The following is a 25,780-nucleotide window of genomic DNA, read 5'->3' as shown; positions in this document are numbered from 1 at the left end:
AATAAAAAGAATATTGACTTACTCTCAAATCAGTACTTAGATTTGGTAGTTCTTTATTCCTTACGCCTCATTCACAGAAGAGAAAGTTTTTTTTAGGTTATAATATTTTTCAATTGTCTATGCTTTTGTGTAAAACAATATTCTTTTTCATTTGATAAAATGATACAACTTAATTAAATAATAACACAAAACATAAGAATAACAATGTTATTTTTACGAAATTAGTATTTGGTTTAACATGCATTGAATTTCAAAATTATATGTTTCATTTATGCAAGAGCTGCCATTTTGGCGCCATTTTTGCATGTTTAAAAACTCTTTATTATACTTAGAAAATATTGTTTTATGACTAATATCTACTTTCATTGGTTATTATAAAAATTGTAGCCTAAAAAATTATATATGTAAAATATTTTTTTACATTGAGTAAAAAATAAATCATCAAAATATTGCATTTTTTTATTTTCACAATTTTCAAATTCTACGCAAAAGGATAAACGTAAAATAGAAAATAAAAGATAAAGCGTCAGAGCATTTAGATATAGCAACACTGAGGGTACCATAGATAACAGAATACTTCAATATACCCACTTGTATAAGAACATTATCTGTACCCTGATTATTTACACTGTTTTACATTTACTATGTGTTACATAACTGATGTATATAAATTAAAATAAAATCCACCAAAATCTCTAGTTTTTTAAAAAATTCTAAAATAATATCAAACAATATATATACATCGAAAATAAATAGACAATAAATAAATAAAAAAAACAGATTAACTAGATTTTTTTGATCTTAAATCCATTAAGCCACAACAAAATAAAAAAAAAAATTTTTCGACACCAAACTTCTTCCTTAATTTTTCCAATAAAAGACATTTTAAAAACTCAACTAATTTAAAACAAACATATATATGAGTTTGTTACAAAATGGTACAATTCCTTTTTTTGTTACTCTTTTGGTTTGGTTTTAAATTGATCCGTTCAGCTTCTTGGAAACGACGGACCAATCTGACCAATTCATGGAAGGCCTGGTCCACATTCATCCGAGCTTTAGCACTGCATTCTATGTAGGGTACTTTCAACTGCCGCGATAACGCATGGGCTTCGTCTAATGATACCTACAGTTAATAAATTGTTAACTTCAATTATATTTGTCAAAATTATGAAGAAATATTACTTCCCCAATCAGAATCATTATCTTGTCATTAAGGAAGACCTAACTCTGAGTAAGGTCCTTAGTTGAAAAAAAAACTTTACCATGGAAAGAAATTTGTATAATTTTGTCAGAATTTGATATATTACATTTAAAACTCAAACATAAAATTATCAAAAACCTATTTGCAAGGTCAAACTATATTTTGCTGAAGTTGAAAAACGAACATTGTCATCATTGAAATCAGAATGTCATATACAGACATAACCTAAAAATAATTGCATTTCTGTTATTTGTATAAAAAACAAAATATTCTACATACCACTCTTTGATGTTCCAAATCAGCTTTATTTCCGACCATCAGCATTGGGAACTCATCGCGGTCTTTCACACGAAGGATTTGCTTGTGAAATTTGCACAGTTCATCAAAGCTGGCATGGTCCGCTACAGAGAACACCAGCAGGAAACCCTCTCCGGATCTCATGTACTGTTCTCGCATCGCACTGAACTCCTCTTGACCCGCAGTATCTAGAACTGTAATTATAACTTGTTTAGCATATTGTTGAATAACAAAAAAAGTTTCGAAAAAAGTAAAGATATTGTTTATTGTTCAATAATTTTTTTTTTAACCTCCAAGTTTAATTTCTTTGAATTTTACTTGTTAATAATCATTCTCCAATGTTTCACTGCCACCAAAACCAATTGTCATCCCGTTCAATTCATCTATCCATATCATTTCATCTCATGGTCAGAAAAATTAATAAGACAATGAGATTGACAATTGGATGCACTCATTAAGAGATTATATAAATAAATTCACCAAAAACATCATCATCAGTTCACTATACACCCATACTGAGAGATTCGGAGCCTATCCTAAGTTATAGGCCATAGCTAACCACGCATTTCTTCACTCATATGTGCAGATTGCATCACAATGTTTTCCTTCACCGTAAGAACATCGGGTAAATGTACATATGAAAATCGAAAAACACATTGGTACATGGTGGAATTCGAACCTAGAACTTACAGATTACAAGTCAAGTGCTTAATTCATCTTTCATCACTAAAAACATTATAAGGCTACTAACTTTTTATATCATAGTTATGTTGAATGAGATAAGGTAAGGTTAAACAAGTTAAATCTGTGTAAAAACTTCTTATACTCACTGTCCAGCTTTGCTGGAACATCATCAATGACACACTGCTTCGTGTAGCTGTCTTCGATGGTGGGGTCATAGTCCGTTACAAAGTAACTCTGCAATTTGTAAAACAAAATATTTATTCACACCAAAAATGTAATGTACAACTGTTTTAAGCATATAGAAGCATATACAGTCAAAATCTGTTATAACGACATCGAAGGGACTACTCATATTGAGTCGTAAAAACCGATAGTTGTAACAACCGGTGACAGGTATTTATAGGAAAGATATGTATATTCATGTAGGAAATTAAACCGCATTTTGTTTACTTCAATACAAACGTATAATATAAAAGAACAATATCATTTTTCCATCATTTTTGTATGCATAAAATCTGTAATTTTAGTTTGTTTGAAACACTTCTGTTGTGCATACACATTTTGTAACTCACGTTGGATTTTAATCAGCGTATCGTCACATTTTCCCTGCATGTGGAACTCTTCATTAAAAAGAACAATCTTTCGTAACACACTAACAGCATTAAGACCGTCAATCAAAGTTGGCACTGTAAATTGTTCTTCCGAGACTTCCTGTTCATTTTCATTTTCCTCTTGAACTTCACGTACAATATCATCCTCCGTAGCTGGTGCACAAATTGCAATAGACTGATCTACATCAATGAACTCGTGTGTTTCAGTACTAGATAAAGCAGGTCGTAATTTTTGCATAGCAGTGTAATAGGTGACGCTGAACGCTAGTTGAAAAACAGTAGAAAATAGGAATGAAACAGAAAACATTGAAATCAATGTGAAAACAGCAAATCTACTGTTAAAACAGTAGGGTTGGTAACACTGGACTTAGAGATATGACCAAGCGGGCCTTGAGGCTACGGCATGCATGTGCTTTGTTTCTAAGAATTACAAAAGACCCTAAACTTTGTTTACTTTTATGATAATAGCCATTGACTATTATACTGTGCCAGATGTGGATACTTTTACCTATTCAAATTATTTACAATACAGCTGAGCCGGTCGTTCTACAGATATAATTCTCCGAAAACATTAACCAAATGTGGTCGCTTAATGCGGTATGTCGTAGTAAACAATGTCGTAAAAACCAATGTTTTCGATAAAGCGGTCATATAACATTCAGCCAGGACCTTTGATTTTGGTCATTTTAACCGGTATGTTGTTCTAAACGATGTCGCCATAAACGGTTTTGACTGTACTTGTCATATACAGGTAATTGAAATCCCTATTAAAACTGTAAACCGCAATTTATAAAATTTAATAAGAATATATCATCAGCTCACTATATGTCCCCACTGAGGGGCTCGGAACCTACCCCAAGTTAGGGGTGACTAGGTTATAGTCAACCACGCTGCCCCAGTGTGGGTTGGTTGACTTCACACATATCTTTGAATTTCTTCTCAGATATGTGCAGCATCACGATGTTTTCCTTCACCGTTAGAACGTCGGATAAATGTACATATGTAAATCGAAAAACACATTGGTACATGGTGTGATTTGATCCCAGGACCTGGAGATTGTAAGTCAAGTGCTTAACCCCTAAGCAAATGTAATTTTGAGCACAAAGAAAGAATAATGGAAAAGATATAAATATGTTGTATAATACAATAATGTATTACTACACTTTTTTATATATGTTTATGACACAATTTAACATTACAGCTTCCATTGTTGTTGATTGACCTTTAACATATATTCAAAAACCATATTTGTTATGTGGTATATTGTCATGACTAATGTTACATAGAAAAATTGTATAAGTACAATTTTATAGCAGTCTTTAATAGTCACAATCTTATTCAGACAAAGAGTTAGATTATCTATTTCTATTGTGAATGAATAGTGTTCCCATTTCCAAAGTGGTCATAATAATTGGGATGGGTCACAGATGCCAAATATATAATGTTAGTTTGATTTATTCAACTAGTTGATTAACTAGTTGAATTAATAAACTATTTGAGGAATTGCACATTTAATATAGATCAGAAAACTGGCAGCGAACAAAAAAAAAAGAGTGTTGCCTACATAAACATTCTTTGAATTCAATTTGTTGAATAAAAAACAGTCACTAGTTGATTAAAGTAGTTCATTGATGAACCCCTACCCGTACCTCATAGTGACATTAGTACATACTATCAGAAAATAAGTTCTGAACTCTCTAATTTTTTTTGGACTTAATTTCGGATTGTAATAATTGAATTTAAGGTTTTTCTTGAAAACATATATTCACATCATAAAAATTTTGTTCAGACTTATGTATTTTAATTATTAATTGAACCTATCTTCTGCTTTTGTACCAGTTATTCATGTGAGACAAGACTATGTTTACAGCTCTTTCTTATGAACACTTACTATGAAAGTTCTGTTCGAAGAAGTGAATCTCAATTTTTATATTATTCTATACATGAGCTTTGGTCTAATAATTTCCTAATAACTTTTTAAGAAGTTAAAAATTACAAAACCAATGATGACGCTAGTGGGCGGCGTCTGAATTAAGACCTTGGTTTATTACTATTCACCACACTATTAATAAGTATGATTGTATTCAACATATTAACATAAACACAGGAAAATACATTTTTACCATTGTTTAAAACCATCAAATAGTAAGAGTTATTTCATAAATATTATAAAAGATTAGATGTAGGCGTAGTTCGAGCCGAATACGGAGATTTTCACCTGAATAAATTGTATCGTAATGGCACTCTTTCCGACTCCACCGCCACCGACCACGACCAGCTTGTAGGTCTGCGCCTGATTAGGTCTATCCGGCCGCGACATTTCTCACGATTAATACACTTGCGGATAATTAATAAAAATATTGGTTTACTACAATTTATCTATTTCACTAATTGATGACGGCCTCCCGATGATTCAATTGGCACGTTTCGTTTTACGCTCCGTGTTGACAGATGCAGTTAGCAAATTCCACAAATTCTCTACTCATTTGTAACATAAAAGTAAACTTCGTAATTTATCTTTCAATTCTCTTCCAATAAATAGTAATGAACCAGATGTATATTGATGTATTAGCTATCGCAGTGGTCACATAACATCAGATTAACTGCCTACTCTCTTTCCTGCTTCTTCAAACAACCTTGTAGTCTTTAAATAGTCTAACATGGGAAATGAAATAAAAAGCTATTATTCAGCAAAATACTTTATTCGGTTTATTGTTAACAACTTAAAGAGTAATGGGACAAAATTACTTCTTCCCAGCGTCGTAACCAGGCATGACGGCTCGAAGTGCAGCGCGAAGATGTTCGTTAACATTTTCCGAAGACGGAGGCTCTTGAAGACCTCGTCGGCAGCACGGGCAGCATTTTGCATTGCTCTTGAACGCTAGCTTCAGGCACGCTAGACAGAAGTTGTGACAGCAAGGTGTGGTGATAGGGTTAACGGCCACGTCTTGACAAATGATACAGAGGAAAGCCTGCGTCACTTGTTCAATAAACTCTTTTTTACCGCTCTCATGGCACACGGAAAGGCATTCTTTCCACAATTTGCTGTTTAAAGTATCCGACTCAATGGCCTCCTGCTCTTCCGGTGTCAGTAAATTGCTGTTTATTTTTGTATTTTTGGTGTTTGGGCTTTTAACATTAAAAATAGTTGCCATTTTTTTCTTTGGACTTTTTTTTGGATCATCACTTTTTTCAATTTTCAATTTTTCGTTTGATACTTTACGTTTCTTCTTGGGCGGCGAAACCTTACAATCAGAATCTGATGAATTATGTGGCTCTCTCTTCTTGCTGCCTTTGTTACCTTTCGACTTTTTCTCTTTTAATTTCTTTTTTTCTGCTTCAGCCTCTAAATAACCGTCAGGGTAAATGATAGAATATTGTTTGGCATTAGGTTCCCACGGAGCTGGGCTGGGATCATCTCTACGAAGTAAATACTTCCATACTCTAAAACCGGATAGGCCCTTTTCTGGGTAATACTTAACAACTTTATAGATTCCATCGTATCTGATACCCTCGCTTGGAGCATACTTGGGGAAGTGGCGCAACATTTTATACGAACGGACAACACGAACAGGTTTACCATTTTTCCATGCCTCGCCCGCGTCTCCGCCCTTTTCCGATACTTCGCCAGCAGCACAGTTGCGCGCCAATGCCTTGTTTTCGCGTGTGAGCGTTTGGTCACATGACTGTTCTGCCGTACGTTTGTTGCCTGATAGATCTCGGCCGCCACTGCCGGTGTAAGTAAACTCATTGCCGTTATCCACGTCGTCTTCATACCCGCCAGATAGCACAATACTGTACGCACCCTCAACATCCCGTCCATGTATACCAGAGACGGGGGGGCGATGTACACCAGTCTCTGAGAGTTGAATTCTAAACCTCCAACACATACCCACTTCTATGCCTGGGATTGGACCGAAGTGATTAGGTGGCATCGCACAAGTTTTGGTTTTTCCAACACATGCCATACCTCGTCCCCAATCACGATTTGAGCGAGCTTGTTTGCGCTGCTGGCGCGCAGCACCAGGCGCAACAACCGCTGCCGTATCTCGTGCGCAACTGGGACAGTACCAGTCATCATCAGGTAGCTCGGTAAGCGGCGGCCGCAGACACGTCATATGATAACCCAGATCGCACTCGTCGCACAACACGATTGTTTCTGGATTCTTCTTTCCTAGGCATACGCAGCAGCCACAGTCCTTGCATGGCATGTTGTCGTCATCGCGGCATGTTAAGCAATTTAAAGCGTGTGATCTTTTTTCTGGATTAGTTTTCATCATAGTTGTATACTGTTTAGTTCTTTCTTTTACAGGTACAACCTCCTCAATGGCAAATATTTTGTCGAGCACTGTTACTTTGGTTTCATTTTGGGGTACTGAATCCGCACCTAGGTATAAGGTTCCCACTAATTCATGGCCGGAACGTATTTTTTTTATTTCTTCTACCTTGAAGTCATACCAATATCCTTTTTCTAGCGGTTCATCTGTATTGTAGTTCACCATGACCTTCTGACCAATTTTCAGATCTTTTATTTCCAAAACAGTGCGCGCCCGAGGTCTTATTTCTTTTTCTGTACAGTATAAATCTGAATCCTCTTCATCGTCGTCTAATTGTATTTTGTACAAAATGGACTTAAGTTCATTAGGTTCACTCAATTTGTGCCCATTTTGTTTTTTCGTTTTGGACCGTGGGCTGAAAAACTTAGTAATACTTGATTTCGTAACTTTGGCGTTTTTATCATTTTGAATTTGTGATGTATTATGGTCATCTTCTTTGACAGAATTTCCTTCTGTGTCTCCATTCGTCCTGGTTTCATGATTTACATTGGTACTAAGAGTTTCAGGATCATAGACTATTTTAACTATTTTTCCTTCTAGCCATGTACCATGTTCTTTATCCTTTACGTCCACTAAATCTCCTACTAAATATAAATCGCTTTCTGTATCTTGATAAACTTTTGAATTACTTTTTGTTTTATTATTTTGTTCATGATTTACCTTTTGCGTTTCCGTTTCTGTGCTGTCAACGGGTTGCACTTTAATCATAAGCTGAATGACGTCGTTGAGTTTTATGTTGTAGTCATGGAATGTATAACCGTCTTCGAGCAGTTTCCCGCCGTAAAACAACCGTTGTGACTTCGGCTCAATGTCAAACTTCTCACTTATTATTCGTCGGAATTTTTCTATCTTCGTCAACTTTGATTCAACAACAACAACACTATCCGGTTTACCGAAAGTTCTTATTCTCACGTGCATTTTTACAGTGATATTAACAACAAAAACAGTGGTTTTAATTTACGAAACACACAGTGCCAGCTGACAGTACTTTATCGTACAACAAAAATGAATAACTACCAACCAACCAATGGCGATAAAGATTGCTGCCAAAATGGAGGCAAAAATGGCGTCTCTCTCCCTCCGGTTTGTTTATTGTTTGTTGATAAGCTCAAAAAATGTTCTCTGTGAATATAATATACTAGTGTTAAATAGTTATAAAATGCTGAAGACGATGAAGTGAAAAACTGACAAGATTTATGTAATTCTGAAAGTAAAACTCTAACCCTACTTTTTAAATGTCATCAGTTTAGTAATGTAAACAAAATCTTATCATATGATACCTATGATACATAGATTTTAAACTTATTGTTAAATATTGCTAATTATAAAATTTTGGAACCTTAGTGTATCGGGTTAGATACTAATTTACATTACCTTTTTTTATGCAAACAATTATAAGTTCGGTTACAAATTAGCTTGAGTGATTAGGAGTTTCATTAATTTAAATAATTAATAGTGAAAAATATAAACTAACAATTGTTTTTCGTGAAATTACAGAGATTAACATTATTGACGTTTACGTAATTAAGAAATAGTGAGTAGATGTTCCTTACCAGCCAGTGGCATTCAATTGACCAATATAGTACCTATATCAAAAAAGATGACTATAAAAGGAGTTTATACAGATGTTGTTGGATTTAATTAAGTTAAGTAACCTTAATTGATATCTGTTCAGTCTTTTTAGGCCAAAAGAAAGTTTTAATTGTGTATGGACTGCTTATAATTATAAAACAATTTTTTTTTTTTTCAGTTTCTCAAAAGAGCACAAGAAAATGGTCACAATACATACAGATGAACAAATAAAAATACCCTAGTATACAGAGAAGGTATAAGCATAAGATAAGATTTTTTGGATGGAAAATTGTCCATCGTTTGCAGTTGAAGAAGTACAGAGCTTTCTGAAGAGTAATACTTTTGAAATAATTATTCTAACATTATTGATTTGTACGAGATAATAAAAGAGACTACTAGTGATCTACCAAAGGTCTATTAATTAAAAGTTTTTAAACCCTTACATTATTATTATTCTTCATCAGACATTCTTATACCTGCCATCCTTTACCTAAGCCGAAACCAGTTTTGAACAATAGGAATTTAAATGCTAATGAAAGAACTTTATGTATAGTAATTTTTATATGAATTAATAAGATTTTTGTTTAATAAAATATCTATTTACATTTTGCGATTGAGATCATAGATTTTTAATTTCTCGATGACGACAACGCCACCTAGTGTTTAAATTATACCAAACTAAAGTTCTTAAGTTCTAAAACAAACAAATTAAATTTTTAATTTTAAATACTAATTAAAAGACATTCATTTGAATGTCTATAAAATTAAAATTATAATTGATTTAACAATGTATTGAAGGAGATTTTTTTTTGATTTGGCAACAAAAAGTTTTAATGTCAGCGGTCAAAACGAAATAAATAGACTTCCAACTGTCAAAAAACTTAAATAGAAACGACAAAATTTTGTTATATTTCTTTATATTTGATGAAACTTGACTGAGGTTTTCCCTAAAATGTTTTCTACTAGTTCTCAACGAAAGTTCTGGACTTTCAGTGATGAAAATGAACTCGCTCGACACCGGGAGAAGCATAATTTGAACTTCATATCAAAACATGGACAACATATCGACGAATATCAAAGGTACAACTTCTTTTTATCACCAGAGGAAGAACGACTACTACTACGACAATATGAACTTCATTTGAAGGAGTTTTGTAAAAGATTTTCCCCGCCAATGCCTAAAGGCGTTACTGGGACAGCCTTTCATTATTTCAAACGGTTTTATCTGTACAATTCGTCAATGGATTACCATCCGAAAGAGATTCTAGCGACTTGTGTGTACTTAGCTTGTAAAGTTGAAGAGTTTAATGTATCTATCGGTCAGTTTGTAGCAAATATTAAGGGAGACCGCGATAAAGCATCTGACATAATATTAAACAATGAATTACTTTTAATGCAACAAGTAAACTATCACTTGACAATACATAATCCTTTTAGACCTGTTGAAGGATTTCTAATTGATATAAAAACAAGATGTAACCTGGCAAATCCTGAACGGTTACGAACTGGTATAGATGAGTTTTTGGAAAAGGTATTTCTGACCGATGCATGTCTTTTGTACGCACCTTCACAAATAGCATTAGCCGCCGTCTTACATGCTGCAAGCAAAGAGCAAGAAAATTTAGACAGCTACGTAACAGATATGCTATTCCGTGATGCTGGACCTGATAAGTTAGCAATTTTAATTGAGGCAGTTCGTAAAATCCGTTCAATGGTCAAGATGGTCGAGAGTCCAGCGAGAGAAAGAGTTAGAGTGATTGAGAAGAAGTTGGACCGTTGTCGGAATCAAGAGAATAATCCGGACAGTGAGATATATAAGAGACGTGTGCGAGAGGCACTTGATGAAGATGATATTCCTCAGGGTGGAGCTAGCAGGATGTCTCTAGACACTAGCGGAGTGTCACAGATGTTGTCACCATCTGCCTCATAGAATTTGTTATCAAGTCCGAGTTTCAATGGCTGTAACACTTAAATCAAAAATGTCTGATTTTTTTCAAAGAGAGATATTTATCTAGGTGTTTTAAAAGTGGAAATTCACCCTTAGGTTAATTTGACTTGATTATATTTTGATTAATTCATAAATGATTGTTAATAAAATAAAATAAGACTTTTTATGACTATATTCCGTTATTCTTACTTTCACATATCATGGCTGCCCTTCCCCTGAATCCTGCTATGACCCGCTAAACCTAAAATTGTATTCTATGTACTGATTTAAGATCTATGGATTCAGTTGAAAAACATAAATGTATATATATTTTAACTAGACGTGTGAACATCAGCTTTGAACTGTTTTAAAGTTCAGGTCACATAGATTTGAACCGTTGAGCTATAGCTCCACAAGTAAATTGGTAGTTGACAGCTCATGGCGATGTACTATATATGAGCTGCCTGGTGATTCACAAATCGCAATTAGAAACAAATGAAATAAGTCCATACAAGTACAAGTTGAGCCGAGCTGCGAGCCAGTTGAGTTGATCTGCAAGTCACCAATTTTAGTTAAGTTACCTATGACTAATTTTAATTTCACTCGTCTGTGACTTTAATAAAACAAAATATATGTATAAATAATATTTTATTAGCTTCCATTTTGATCCGTTGTCAAAAAGACGCCTGGAATAGGCGGGATTCTGCTCGTGAGAAGACTGACAACTGCCGACAATATGCACAAGATGGCGCTAGTTGCCGCCATCCACCATATCGTCGGATGGTGGAAGATGCACCCGCCGTTTTCTGTGTACGCGCACGTTAAATCTAAAAGAAAAAAAAAGAAATAATTTCCTTATAAATCTGTGATTTTTAATTCCGAACGTATTATTTTAAATATTGCACCGGACGAGGAAGCCCATTCGTGCAAAAGATGTTATTGTGGCCTCTACCACTATCAAATTAATGCAAATATTTTATATTTTCCTTGATAATAAGATGAAGTATTTCTTACAACTTATCAGCATATAGAAGAGATGACCTAGGAGATGTGCCAGCAGGCCTATGATGGCACAGGAGACGCCGAGCGCCAGCGGCTTGTCGCGACGTCGCACAGACCTCAGTAACACCATCCCTTGCATTGTTATAGATGCACCTTCAAATATGTATCAAGATTATTTACTGAATCTTATATATATAAAAGAAAGTCGTGTTAGTTACACTATTTATAACTCAAGAACGGCTGAATCGATTTAGCTGAAAATTGGTGGGCAGGTAGCTTAGAACCAGGAAAAGGACATAGGATAATTTTTACCCCGTTTTCTATTTTTTATTCCGCGCGGACGGAGTTGCGGGTAAAAGCTAGTTATAAAATAAAACTTTTGTTATAAATTTGTTTTGATAATTTATATCGTCTCGACTTACCCTTTCTAGTTTTTTGTAGTGTTAAGGATTTTTTCAATATTTATCTTTTTTTTTTAATTTGGTAAAAAGCTTTTATTTCTTTCTAATAGTGTATTTTTAATTTTATTTTTAACTATTTATTATCTATGAAATGAAATTTTTTTTTCCCGCGTGAATTTATTAGAAGTGGCGTTTAAATACACAGATAATATTAATAAAAAATAAACCATTTATAAAGTGCCATCTGTGGGTTTTTGGGACTAAATAAATCTCCGTATTTTAGCATTGGAAGCCCACGGCTAGTGATTAAAAGTAGCGAAGAATTTTCTCTACTTACCAGCGGCTGCCAGCGTGAGGGCGAAGAAGAGAAGATAGAAAGAGTAAGTGGACTGACAGCTCGCCACGCTACAGCTGCCGCGGATTGCTCGCTCTAAGCCGCAGGTGCAATTCTCGAACAATCTGCAAACAAAATCATCGAGAACAAAAAAATCATTATTTTTCTATAAATAATATTGAATCACGGACATGCTTCTTTGAGAAGAAAAGAAATGATTGTTGACTTTTTTGTTTTTACATTAATTATGGATACGTTTTCTGTGTACAAATGTAAATATGTATTGCCTTACACAAATCCATTCAGATCTTCGTACTGTTCGCACCCCGCGTCGCACGGCGAGAAGTACGTGGTGTGCGTGTCCACAGCACACACAGGACTGAAGCCGTAGTTTGCAGTGTTACAACTGTAAAATTATATACAAAAATAGTTATTGTTAAAACGCAATCTCGAGTATTTTATACATATACAGTATACAAAACTATATTGTGTTCACAATGTCAACAACACATACACATACAACAACATAAGTCAGGCGTGAAGTGAAAGTATGTTCGCATTTCGTTACATGAGTGTGTGTGCCGGTCACAAAATTCATATCCACATTCCGGCTCTATCCTTTTAGCAAGAAATAGAAAAGGGAAAGTAAACTCGTCAGCGGAAAGGACCCTCCTTTATAGGTAATATAATTTTTCCGTCTGTTCCATTAGTCTGTCAAACAACCTTACTTTTTTGCCATATTATATAAAAAAACATATGAAGATCGTAAATTATCTAATCATACACATCCTAGCGTAGAAATAACAACGTTGCTCTATTAAGGAAAAGAAAATGCCGGTCTTCCTGGTATTGAAAACATCTCACCCGCAATGCGCACTGCATTCCGGTTGTGTGTACACATCCTTTATGCCAGCGATGTCACCTCCCTCTATGCCGCAGCTCATCGCTGCCACTACGCATAAGAATGCAGACACAAACACCGCAACCACGCCGCCCACACGCGATGCAGTGGTGGCCTTCACGCCGTCACTGCGGCGACTGGAGAAACGGAACCTAAATACCTGTAGATTTAATGATAGCTAATTAATTTAACTTACAATAGAAGATATAATATGACTATTCAATAATAAATCTGAGGCTAACTACGTAGAACATAGTAGCAGTGAGTAGAATCTCACATAAACCCGGTCTTTCCCCCAAAATACGGAATGTATATTAAAGATTTACCACAATACCCAAAAAAAAAAAAAAATGAAACTAACAGTAACAAAGAAGATGATAACAAGAGATCTGAATATGTCATTGATGGCGCGGCTGGTGCGAGGGTCGTTGCGCAGGCTCTCGATGTGGTAACGAGCTTGCACGAACTCTGTATCGTAACTGACGAAGCCGAATAGACCGGCGTATAGCAGGGACAGCGCCAGCGTCTGAAGCATCAAGGCGCGGTTGCAGACAACGCGACGGAGCGACGACAGGAATTCTGGAGAGATCGATTAAAGCAGTAGTTAGTCTCGTCTAGTATTGAAGAAAATTGAAAAAGGACTATATAAATAAACTAGTTAAAGAGTAAAGTAATTGATAATACAGTTTTGTTTAGAAAGTTTCACTTTTCATCAAGCAGAAGCAGTTTAAATTTTTAGGTATGAATTCATTTTACAATATTAATCTAGAAAAACTTGCTTTTATAAGATAAGGTGGCATACAAGCAGCGGAAACAACGAAGCGATCATCGCAATATCAGAGGATCTGCAGATACGTTGGTAGCCTTTGAGTAAGAGCTACGCTTGCTTCTTTCTTTTGTGTCAAGACTTACCAGTATCATCATTCTCAATCTCCTTGAACTGCGGCATTCTCTTGGGGAAGAGAGTGAAGAGTACGGAGAACATGAGTGTAAGCATGCAGAGAGTGAGATGTGCGTGCCACCAGTCTTCTTCAACCGCGCCCGGCTGTAGCCAGCTCTGCCCGTTCAGGCCCAGAGATAGACGTATGGAAATCAATATACCTGGGAAAAATCAGATATTTTATACTTTAAACATATGATTTTACGTTATATTTACGGGTTTTTGCCAACTTTTCAAATTAAGAAAAAAATTTATGTTATATTTATATCAAGGCATTGCTTGACATGAATTAGTAGAACGTAGTAGTAAATAAAGTAATGTGTTTTTGTATTTATTAAGTGAATAAAATGATTTTTATATTTCGTCAACGTTTTCAAGAACAGCGATTCCCAAAATGATTTATTTGGACTCTGGAGACCATGGAAAATTTGACGGCGATGACAAATGAAAAGTGGAAATTAATTTGAACCACATAGAATTTGAAACCATAGAACATTTCAATTGGCAATTGAAATGTTCTATGGTCTAAGATGGATTTTTTAACGACCATGATTAAAATACCATAGAAGTAAGGTCCGTTTTGGGGTTCATGATCATCAAGGTACGTCAGACCGTGCGCCCACACACTGATCTTAGTCAGTGCGCACATAATCGCCGTCAGCACTAGGAAAGTCGTGCGTGCCGATATGTATGCATCCTCGCCTGTTGTCGATGTGTACGCTGAAATTGTACCTCCTCCACATAGCTCTGCAAGTTGGTTGAATAAATAAGTTTATGGTAGGAAAGCTTTCTTTTTTATAGATCATCTGAAAGTTTCAAATATCTAAATTGTACTTATTGTTATCGTATAACATTAATATTCATTAGAGCAGTAGTTTATGAAGAGTAAGTATGCATCAGGAACTGATTGGAAAAGAACGAAGATACGGTATTTCACTCATCATAAGAAACGCGAGGATACAATTACCACTTGATTATTTCGATTATGACTAGAAAGCGACAGAGTAAAAGTATTTCCAAAAAAAATTCCCTTACCCACTGCTAAAGGATGTGATTCCTCGTAAGGGAACGCAAGCACGATCAGCCCCGAGGCAGCCGTAATGCCCAGACATCCAGAGAGCGCCAGATTTCTCCAGGACCTCCCCCACCAGCCCAGCGCCGCGCCCAAGAGGAATTCTGCGCCTGCTGATCCTAGTTTGACCCAATCTGAAAGTAATAAAGAATTTAAACGCCAATAGCCTAGTAGGTACGGAGAAAAAATTTCGGGGTTGTCGGATTGATTTCCGTCTTTCGAGGGGATGAATAGGAAGAGAAAATATCCTTTTCCTGTACATTATCTCCTCTGTCCATTAAATACATGCATCACTACGGTAATCTTTTAACTTGTTTAAGATGTCAATGGGCATTTGTTACTTATTTAATAGTTTTAGAAGGCCGCTTACTCGTTTTTCACCTTCTGTAATAAAAAATTTAGGATAATTGAGCGTACCTTCATTAATTGAGCGTAGGAAGCCAGTGCCTGCGTTTCTTCTCAGCAGCAGGTAGACGTTGGTCTCTAACAATACCACGATCAGTAACGCCCCCTGTAGGAACAGGTCGAAGCGCTGCACAGTCAAGATGTACGTACGTAGAAAGTGCATAAGCTTCTTGTATGCTACAAAATATTGGAGCTAAGAATCAAGCGAACAGGCAATGGTCTAAAGGTTATTTTTTAAATAGTGATAAATTAATAACTGATAAAACTTTAGTAATTTCATTAACTACCTAATTTGTATGTTTTATCAATTCACGTAATAACATAGCTATGCTATTTTCATTTCAGATTATAATATTTATCAAAAAGGTAAACAGTAATAAACGGATTAATGAGTTTTAAAGCGTCTTCGTGAATTTATATCTCACTGTTTTTGCGATTAATGTAATATTAAGTTGAAATTAAAAATAATAATTTAACATTTAAAATTCCTTTAATGATGTGAAACATTAATGTGGACTATTTTGTTTATATAATTTGATTTCAATAACTTTATTTATTTGTTTGTTAATAAACTGCAATATACTTACCAGTAACAATAACGCACTGCGACATTTTATAAAATTACAAAATTCAATATTTTCATTAAAATGTTGTCTTGTAATTTTTCAAAACCAATTTTTATTAAGTAAAAAGGTTATATTTTTATTTTTAGTAGGTTAATGTAGTAACACTGAACTTATTTTTTATTATCTATTGTTTTTTATTCTGTTGTAATTAAAGAGTATTATAAAACTTCATTTAAATACAAAAACAACGCGTTTGTTACAAAGACTCACATAGCGATATGTTTGGAAGATATTTAGCGATATATTCTTATCACTGTTCATCATGATAGGTTTTTTAGGGTTCCCTATAATTCATCTAATATATAAAATTCTCGTGTCACAGTTTTCGTTGCCATACTCCTCCGAAACGGCTTGACCGATTCTCATGAAATTTTGTGAGCATATTCAGTAGGTCTGAGAATCGGCCAACATCTATTTTTCATAACCCCCCCCATTTTTTAACTGCGCGCGGACGGAGTCGCGGGCGACAGCTAGGATATATATATATATATCCTAGCTGTCGCCGCTAATATTAGTATGATAGTGGTATACCACTATCATACTAATATTATAAATGCGAATGTTTTGATGCATCAATGTTTGTTAGAAGGTATCTCCAGAACGGCTCAACGGATGATGAAATTTGGCACAGAATATAGAACATAGTCTGGAAGAACACAGGCTACTAATTAAGTTTTTTTTTAAATAAGCGTTAAGTCGCGAGCGACAGCTAGTAGCTAGTATAATAGACGTATAATTGTGAACTGAATAATAATAATAATATTTTATACAGAACCCAAAAGATTAACGGCTTTATTACCTATTAGGGAAACGTCAATACTTTAGATAATATTTATCTGTGCTAGGCATAATAAAGGTGAAAATGTACTACTTTTTTTCTTTATAAATCTCTATTTAATCTTATTTATTTAGGCACTAATACTCTAGATAATCTAGATTTTTTTTCATTAATACCTCTGTGAAAATATTCAATCAGTATTATTACAGTAAATAAATACTTAGAAGTGATATCAATATTAAGTGCGATGTTTAAATTATAAAATAAAAAACATCAATTAATTATATTAAATTAATTTATTTTTACAATATTATTTTTTATCATAAATAACATTAAATAATTTATTACAATTTTCAATATTTACAAACTAACAATAACGTAAGTAACAATTTTAATGTTACAATTATCCATAATTAATATAAGGTCCATATATTACAACTGCAGTGCTGAATAACAATTTTCATAATAAAAACTGTGGCAACACTATATTGTCAGGTAAAATACTAATAATTAAAAACTTCTTGACTCTGATTCTGTCAATCCAGTCGTAATATTGAATCGAGAGGAAAGAAGAACTTGAGAGCTCAAGTAGACCATAACTGATTGTAAATCCATGGTCAGGCAAAGTATCATCTGACGCATTAAAAGTCAATCGAGTAATCATACGCTTTTTATGAATTAACTAGCTCTTGAACAATAACCGAAAGATTGTATGCGTTAGTTTTGTAAGTGCCTATTCACTCTACTCTTGAAAGCCCTCTGCCATACATGGACGGAAACACTTCCCTTGGGAGTCTCAAGAGCAGTGGTGGTGTAGTTTTTATATTAAATACGCTGAGGGAGACCACGTAATGAGTCTGAATGCAGTAACTTAACAACCTAACTGAAAGTACATTTAATGAGTCTTTGATTACTATCTCGTTATTTGTGATTCGCTGATGAGCTCGACTTGAGCAGTATTAGCGCGCCGCCGGTCAGCCAGCTTGATGCAGACGATGGTAGTAACGGTGATGATGAAGGCGAAGACCACCATGCTGCCGCTGGCGATGGTCATCGCGTACGGATGCTGCTTGCTGTGCAGATGACATCTACCACCTTGCCACAAGATACAATTCGTATCTGCAAAAGATAAAAGAACCCACTTGTGAACTGATTTAAATAGTCGGTATCGACAGTTTAAAGCGGTCGCCTTTTGAGAATAGGGAGTTGATATTGGCCATACACGGAACGAAGTTTGCTTTTGCCGATAAAAAATCAACATCTAGAAGGAGTTCGTGTATGTAAACCCTTAGTTGGCTGATGTCAGCACGATTTATATAATAATCTTTCAAAGTGAATGCTTTGAAACTTTCTAGGAATTTGAAAAAAAATCTTATTAACAACTGTGTTACCAACATACCGCTTATTCTAATAAATATAAGATGTCCAAAGACAAATGCGAACAAAGCTATGAAGGCGCCGGCCAGCCCGAGCAAAACTGATTTATCGCGCGGCTCCACAACGCGCAGAAGCAAAGTGCCTTGCGCTTGGAAAGACAAAGCTGGAATAAAAAATACAAGCCACTATAAGTACTAAGCGATACTACAAAAAAGTGTCACCCTTTTAAATATCTATTCAAAAATGTGGACGAGTTTTGACATTTCCTTCTTTTACCAAAATCTATGAGGTCGGCACACCAAGTTTTCGTTTTTCATATCGATCTAATTACCATGTCAGTCATCACTCATAGGTCTATGGTACCTAGGTCTATTCCAACCGATGTCCCGAACATATTAATATTGAAAGTTCTCCTTGCCATATGTAATTGTTACCTCCTTATATCATGCCCATACCATGCTAACTACATGCTTCCAAATTTCTCTAACACCACTACTTTCAGACTTCCTCTTATATATACTAGTTTTGACGTGTTATGGTATAAATACCTAAAAATTATATTAACTTACCAGCAAAAGATAGTAGCATTGCGAATAGCATTTGATGGAACTGGTAAGCTCCGGTACAGGAGTCAGTACTGCAGGGCCCTTTGATTGCGTGATGGGATGCTGTACAAGTGCAGTTGGTGAATACTCTGTAAGGTAACACAGCATATTATATACGTAGTTTAACTATGACCATTTCACCTATTGAACGGTACTCACTGCAAACCGTCCACTTCTTCTACGCCGGAGCAACCAGCGTGACAAGGTGAGACATAAGTCGTCATCTGATCGGCCACGCACACTGGTGCAAACTCCTGCCACTGCGGAGCACATCTGTAATGAATTTAGTAGTTTTGTTTCCACTAAATCAGTGATTTACTTAATGATCCAGATAATCCGGTGGAAGTGCAAGTCAGGAAAAAGTTCATGATTCAGTTGAAGAGGAAATGCAGCAGCAGAGTGTTTATTGAAAATTACACGAGTAAAGAACCCGAGAATCTCTGCGCTGGTCGATGTCCCAATGTGTTGTGGTCTAGCGAAGAAGGTCTGTTTCACTTGGCGCAGAGTAAGCAAAAGACTACTGGTGGTATAGACACCTATGACGTAGTGGTCGTACCCGCAAGTCTGACTGCACTGTGGTTGCATGTAGTGGTTACCCTGGAGTCCAGCCAAGCTGCCGGTGTTGCAGTTGGTCGCAAGCGTTAACGCAACGTATGCGATGATGGAGAATAAATACATTGTAGCTGTATGCTTTAGAACGTCGAGCCTGATGACACTCGGCATCAATGGTGGCGTAAACCTCAAGCCCTTATACTAGAAACAACAAGTAGAATTTTAGGGGCATAGGACAGCGGCATTTGAAGCTGTAAGATATGAAATGATTGCTTGAAGCTGCCGCTGTTGACCACTTTTAAAAATAATAATAAAGCCTTTTTTATATCCATATCTTAATTAAACTATTTACAAGAGCAGTATTTTATTAGTATTATTAGTGTTTCGCTTAAATGTACATCAGTAATGTTGAATTCATGCATTTAGATATGGATCCCAATTTGGGTGAAGGCGTCCTCCATCTTTTTCGAATCAGTTCTGTTAATGCCTAGAGTCATCCAGTCTCTTCAGTGACTACTTATAGATAATATCACTATTAACTAAAATCACAATTACATTATCTATCTATCTATCTATTACTTACACTATCTAATAATTTGATAAAAAATAAATTAAGGAAATGACTCACCGCTACCGCGAGTACCACAGCGTGGTATCGTAACATTTCAGCATTATTGAATGCACCATTTCTATCCAAATGTAAATAGAATTTTGCCTGTAATTAATATTAATTTAAAAAAGATAACTTATTGAAATTTTAATCTTACTAATATTTTAAACTAGCTGTTACCCGCGACTCCGTCCGCGCGGAATAAAAAAACAGAAAACGGGGTAAAAATTATCCTATGTCCGTTTCCTGGTTCTAAGCTACCTGCCCACCAATTTTCAGTAAAATCGATTCAGCCGTTCTTGAGTTATAAATAGTGTAACTAACACGACTTTATTTTATATACTCGTATATACATGTGAAAGTTAGCTGGATGTTTGTTTGAAGTCATCTCCGGAACGGTTCAACGGATTTTAATCAAATTTGGCACAGATTTAAAACATATTTCGAAAGAACACATAGGCTACTTATTAAGTTTTTTTTTAATTCCGCGTGGGCGGAGTTGCGGGCAACAGTTATTGTATTGAATTATAATTGCTAGAGGTAGTCAGTAAAAGATTTTACTGATTTTAGTAATCTATGATTCAAAAATTCAATTAGAAAATTTGTAATTTTTTGATACAGAAAATAATATGTGTGTAATATTTTTTAAGTAAGTATTATTGAACATGTAGATGAACACGAATAGAACTGAACACGAGTAGATGAAAACTTTACCCTGAGATAGTCAGTCTGGTAGTAAGCAAAGCCCCAGACTGCAGCCGCTATCAGCCCCATAGCGACCATCTGCGTCGTTACCAACATGTTGGAAAACACCCTATATACACTCGAAGCAAAACCTGCAGCGATAGGGTAGTTTTGATGCGAAATATCATCACTTCATTATACCTAATTATATATTGAACATTTAAAGTTTAATAAATTCAATGAAACTTATTATTACATTTTCCATTTTTAGATTTATATTCTACATGTTTCATTTTACATCGGGAGATAACACAAAATAGAGCTTTAAAGCGCGTAATACAGGATGTCTTACATTCTTCGCTGCCCAAAAACGAGGTCAGTCCCTACCGAGGAGCTTGAGCCTACTCATATTGTAAGGATGGCTAGGTTTTCGTCAACTCTGACCCAGTGCGTATTGGTGGCACACACATCTTTGAATTTCTTTGTCGATATGTGCAGGTTGCAGCACGATATTTTACCTTCACCGTAAAAATGTCGGCAAAAGTTCATGTAAAATTCGAAAAACCTGTAGATAGACATTGGTGCAATCATCTAGTGCTATAAAATAACGTGTTTACCAAATCCTAAACTTGACGTAGTATTGACGACCTTAGGAACGAAAGGCGAAGTCTCACTTTTATCATTCATGATGATTTTGGGTTCTTCCTCCTCCTCTTTGGGTTTTGGAGTGCTCACGTAGATCTGGAGACCACTGAGCGCCATACTGACGGCAATCAGTAAAATTTGTACAGTCAAGTTGGTCTCCACGGTAGGTGTAAAAACGTTGTAAGCGACAACGAGACTCATGAGACGATAAGTTGAAAGAACACCTAAAAAGACAAAAGAAGTAAAACAAAAAATTTTGAAAATGGCCGAAGGTCATCTGGGCGCTGCGCAGTACCCTCTTCTCGCATCCTTACGCCTTCTAAACCTAACATTGTCTTACTCGTACGCTATTCCGAGCCCCAAGATATTGGACAACATTAATCAATCGAGTATTTACATCCGTCCAATAAACTTGAAAGCTTTCCTTTTTTTCTTTAACTATCATTAGTAACGGTTTTCGCTCCCTTTTTACCATGCTTTTGGAATTATGTGAGACTGTGTAATTCGCAGAACTGTGGCGCCCCACTCTGTCCAACACTAGGGAAGGTCACCCAACCGCGCCCTACACTAAATCATCATTATCGTATTGTGTCAGTTCACATGGCTTGTGTCTATGTGGCTTTCACAATTTGCAGTCCTCCGATACCTATTTCTCTAGTGAAACTGTAAAATATTGCCCAAAACTATGACACTTACCAAAATGCATGCTTAATCTAGCAGGTGCACGATTGTCCATGTAAATAATACCGTGGCAAATTATAATAACTCTTGTAATACCAAAAACTATAAATGTGTAGAGAATGAGGGACAATCTGAACGGAGTACTGGGAGTTAGTCCGAATTCTGGAGTCGTGTTATTGTCATTACAATATCCTGAAATGATTTAAATAAACTTTTAAATTGCTATAAATTCATTTGTTTTACAAAATGTACAAGATAGTGTCGATTTCAGCGCCACCCATAAACAAATCTTAGTTAAAAAGCGCCATCTATTATTGAGTAAGTAAATTAATTATCCTTATTGTTATTTTGCAATATCAAGTGTGTTTACACATTTCTTTTATTAAGATAAATCTGTAAACGTACCAACACTTTCAGGCAGAGCTACTTTAGGCAGAGCAAACAACATCAGAGCACTAGCGCTGGAGACGAGACAAATTGTAACCACCACGCCACGCCGCCGGCTACTGCCCAACCAGCCGATAAATGGCGACAACAGCGCCTCCAGCAACGCCAGCAGAAGTATCAAAAAATCTAGAATGAATAAAATCTTGTTTGGATAGAAGTATTATTAAAAATTGTGGCTGCTTTTTACATAAGTGACATATTTTAATAACGTCTTTTATCCTCAATTCCAAAGAGTTTCATAATTTCGTCAACAATCTTGCAACATACAACCTTGACTTGCTTTTTGGAGTTTTCCTTTTATATAAGTATGTAACATACCAGGTAGATAATGAGGCAGATCGCCAGCTTTAATGTTCTGTTTGAGTAGTCTGTAGGCAACTACTTCACCCATTGTCACAGTTATAATAATGCCGATCATTGTCCCGCGAAAGCTTTCCGGGATAAAAGTACTGCTGAAAAGACATCCCTTAACCTTTGTCTTCACTGTAAAGAGATAATGAAATCGTTGTTAGTTAAGTATTTGCTACAATAGTTATAATTAAAGAGTTGTAAATTGAAAGTGGTTAAAGATTTTCTTGTGGATTACTTTGGGTAAGACACTTAAAGCTGTTTACAGATTACGTATAAGCCAATGTTCGTGCAGCGGAGGGCCGATGGGGCCGCAAACTACTGGAATAGTGGCCACGTACAGGTCGACGCAGCGTGGACAGGCCTACCGCAAGATGGACCGATGATCTGGTCAAGGTTGCGGGTTGCACATGACCGATCATTGTGGCGATCTTTGGGGGAGGCCTATGCCCAGCAGTGGGTCTTACGAGGCTGAATGGATGGATGGATTGTTCGTGGATTTGACATTTGAAAAGAATTGAACGTGAAAAAAGAAAATAAAACAAGTGTAACGTCTTAACCTTGATAACGAAAAAAAAAAGAAAAAAAAAGGAGGAAGAAACGTAGTATGTATATGAGCAGGGTCATATCTTAGTATGTTCTTCTTACGTAAGAAATATAAACGCTATCTGCGTCCCGTAACGATAATACGTGTTACTATTTACAGACATTGTAATCCATTCATCTTCGCAAAATTCTAGTAAGAATCTTAGAAAAAAGTATGCAAAGATATTATTTATAGGTAATTTTATGATGTACAATTCGGTCTCAGGTAATTTTCTAATTTTGCGCCCTTGGTGTTTAAGCTTTGAATCTCAAATTGTTTGGTGAACATTTATCTGTAATATTTAAATGCAAAAGGCGTATAAAAATAAAAAAATACCTGTATTATATTTAGATATCCCTGTTGACGACATTGTGTTTTCTTTTGACGAAATCAATATAACTTTTTGATCTTCAGAAAATCATCATTTTCTACACCTTTTTTCATCAAAATTATAAGTTTCCTTTAAATTCTATCTGCTACAAATATAAACACAAAATTATATTGTAAATGTGATTTAATTTCAGACTTAATGGCGTTCCTATAGAGTAAATTTTTTTAAGGTTTGAATCTCGGGAGAAAAGGTTTTATAACATAAAAAGACACGAAAAATTTTATATTATTTAACGCAGCATCAACTAAATAAAGCTAAAATAAACTAACTAGAATGACAAAGCGTCAAAAGTGAACCTTGATATACAAATAATTTGAGTTTCAAGTCAGGTGGTGACTGAAATTAACTAAAAAAAAATAACTATAAGAAAGTTAACTTTGAAAATATTATAGAACTTTTTTTACGCTTACCTCTGGTCTTCTATTTGTAAACACGTTAACACGAGTTGTTGACTTCGTAATTATTAGAACCAGTTCACCTTACATAAAAACATAAGTATGAATGAAAAGGAAAAAGTTGTTGAAAATTGGTTAGATTTTGCCTACCGATATACTCTTTAGATATCAACAACTGTCTAACTTAATCTCCTATTTTGACGGATGTTGATATGTTAAAATGATAAAAACATCAACTGAGAGTTTCCACTGTTAACACTTGTTTAAAAAATACTGTCGTCACGTTCATTCTCTTTAAAAATACAGACACAAAACATGTTTAAAAACAGCAGTTGAATTACACTGTCAAATGAGATAAATATAAAAGTTTTATAAACAAGTGGCTTTAACTAAGAACATTGATATTTTACTATAAGTCATTCATTTCAAATAGTGATATTTGATGACGTAATTTAGGAATGTTCCAAACATAAATGATGTTTCTATAGAAAAAAGTGGTTATTGTGAGAAAACTATAAAAGATAGATATATGCTATCCCGGACTTTTATTTAGCACATTAAAAGAGCTACAATTCTTCCATACATCATTTTTATGTATGTATAGTTTAGTCTACGTAAGCGCTGAAAGCAAAAATACCCCTAATTTTCGCAACAAATTTTGAAGCTATATTCAAAATCTACTAGTCTTCTAGTTATTTAAAAAAAAATTGGGACCCATCTGCAAGCATTTCTTTTCGATTAAAATAATTTTTATCAAAATCGGACCACCAGGGGCGGAGATTCATAAAAAAAAATACAGTCGAATTGATAACCTCCTTCTTTATGAAGTCGGCTAAAAACTAACAAATGTGTCAAGACCACGACAAATTAACCATAACCTCGGCCTGCCCACTTTATGTTTGCTTTTTATCAACAATATGTATTATTATTTCGATGGCTCCTACAAATAAGGGAATATGTACAATTTGACAACTTTATAGGAGAGACTCCCAAAGTTTCAACCATATAGGAAAAGATGCCGCATACGGCATTTTACTTTTGCAAAACACACACCTGTAAATGTGTATTTTGTTTAGTGTATGTTGTTAACTAGACTAAGACGTAGCTTTTAACATAAAAGAAGTAAAAATCATCAATTTGTTACTTTGGCCCTTAAAACATTACAGGACCCATCGATTTGTTAATTGTAAAGTTATGTCGAAATAAAAATTATTTAAATTTTTACTTTTGCAGTAAACATTGAAATTATTTTAAACTGATCAGATTTGTTTTTAATTCAGTTAAAATATAAAAAAAAGAAAAACCAATATTAAAATAAATTTATATTTATCTTAAAATTATAATATACAAAATTTAAATTTAATAAAT

General features: G+C 35.0%; 5 protein-coding genes across 5 annotated transcripts; 1 reads left to right on the top strand and 4 right to left on the bottom strand.

Moving 5' to 3' along the window:
* Positions 1-852: 852 nt before the first annotated feature.
* On the bottom strand, positions 853-5,235 carry LOC106710348 (ras-like protein 2). The gene is made up of 4 exons (XM_014502369.2): positions 5,015-5,235; positions 2,332-2,419; positions 1,484-1,695; positions 853-1,126 (listed from the first exon to the last, which is right to left on the bottom strand). The coding sequence occupies exons 1-4, from the start codon at positions 5,114-5,116 to the stop codon at positions 929-931; spliced, it is 600 nt and encodes a 199-aa protein (XP_014357855.2). The 5' UTR covers positions 5,117-5,235; the 3' UTR covers positions 853-928.
* A 258-nt stretch (positions 5,236-5,493) lies between these two features.
* On the bottom strand, positions 5,494-8,360 carry LOC106710407 (E3 ubiquitin-protein ligase UHRF1). Its single transcript, XM_014502450.2, has one exon. The coding sequence runs from the start codon at positions 8,049-8,051 to the stop codon at positions 5,541-5,543; it is 2,511 nt and encodes an 836-aa protein (XP_014357936.2). The 5' UTR covers positions 8,052-8,360; the 3' UTR covers positions 5,494-5,540.
* Positions 8,361-9,566: 1,206 nt separating this feature from the next.
* Positions 9,567-10,756, top strand: LOC106710347 (cyclin-H). Its single transcript, XM_014502368.2, has one exon. It carries the CDS (start codon positions 9,658-9,660, stop codon positions 10,633-10,635), a length of 978 nt encoding a protein of 325 aa, XP_014357854.1. The 5' UTR covers positions 9,567-9,657; the 3' UTR covers positions 10,636-10,756.
* A 527-nt stretch (positions 10,757-11,283) lies between these two features.
* LOC106715094 (solute carrier organic anion transporter family member 1C1-like) lies at positions 11,284-16,352 on the bottom strand. Its single transcript, XM_045682055.1, has 11 exons — positions 16,275-16,352; positions 15,700-15,864; positions 15,246-15,416; positions 14,772-14,957; positions 14,183-14,371; positions 13,632-13,849; positions 13,234-13,430; positions 12,662-12,775; positions 12,373-12,494; positions 11,647-11,787; positions 11,284-11,459 (listed from the first exon to the last, which is right to left on the bottom strand). Exons 1-11 carry the CDS (start codon positions 16,297-16,299, stop codon positions 11,284-11,286), a joined length of 1,704 nt encoding a protein of 567 aa, XP_045538011.1. The 5' UTR covers positions 16,300-16,352.
* A 1,365-nt stretch (positions 16,353-17,717) lies between these two features.
* Positions 17,718-24,088, bottom strand: LOC106710411 (solute carrier organic anion transporter family member 1B1-like). The gene is made up of 12 exons (XM_045682054.1): positions 23,963-24,088; positions 23,011-23,175; positions 22,651-22,818; positions 22,261-22,437; positions 21,537-21,788; positions 20,950-21,071; positions 20,254-20,340; positions 19,630-19,826; positions 19,233-19,346; positions 19,038-19,180; positions 18,491-18,631; positions 17,718-18,210 (listed from the first exon to the last, which is right to left on the bottom strand). Exons 1-12 carry the CDS (start codon positions 23,994-23,996, stop codon positions 18,005-18,007), a joined length of 1,806 nt encoding a protein of 601 aa, XP_045538010.1. The 5' UTR covers positions 23,997-24,088; the 3' UTR covers positions 17,718-18,004.
* Positions 24,089-25,780: the final 1,692 nt, after the last annotated feature.

This window comes from Papilio machaon, chromosome 18 (genome assembly GCF_912999745.1).
Source record: "Papilio machaon chromosome 18, ilPapMach1.1, whole genome shotgun sequence".
Lineage (NCBI taxonomy): Eukaryota > Metazoa > Arthropoda > Insecta > Lepidoptera > Papilionidae > Papilio > Papilio machaon.
Note: the sequence above shows the minus strand (reverse complement) of the source record. Positions and strands in the feature narration are given on the sequence as shown.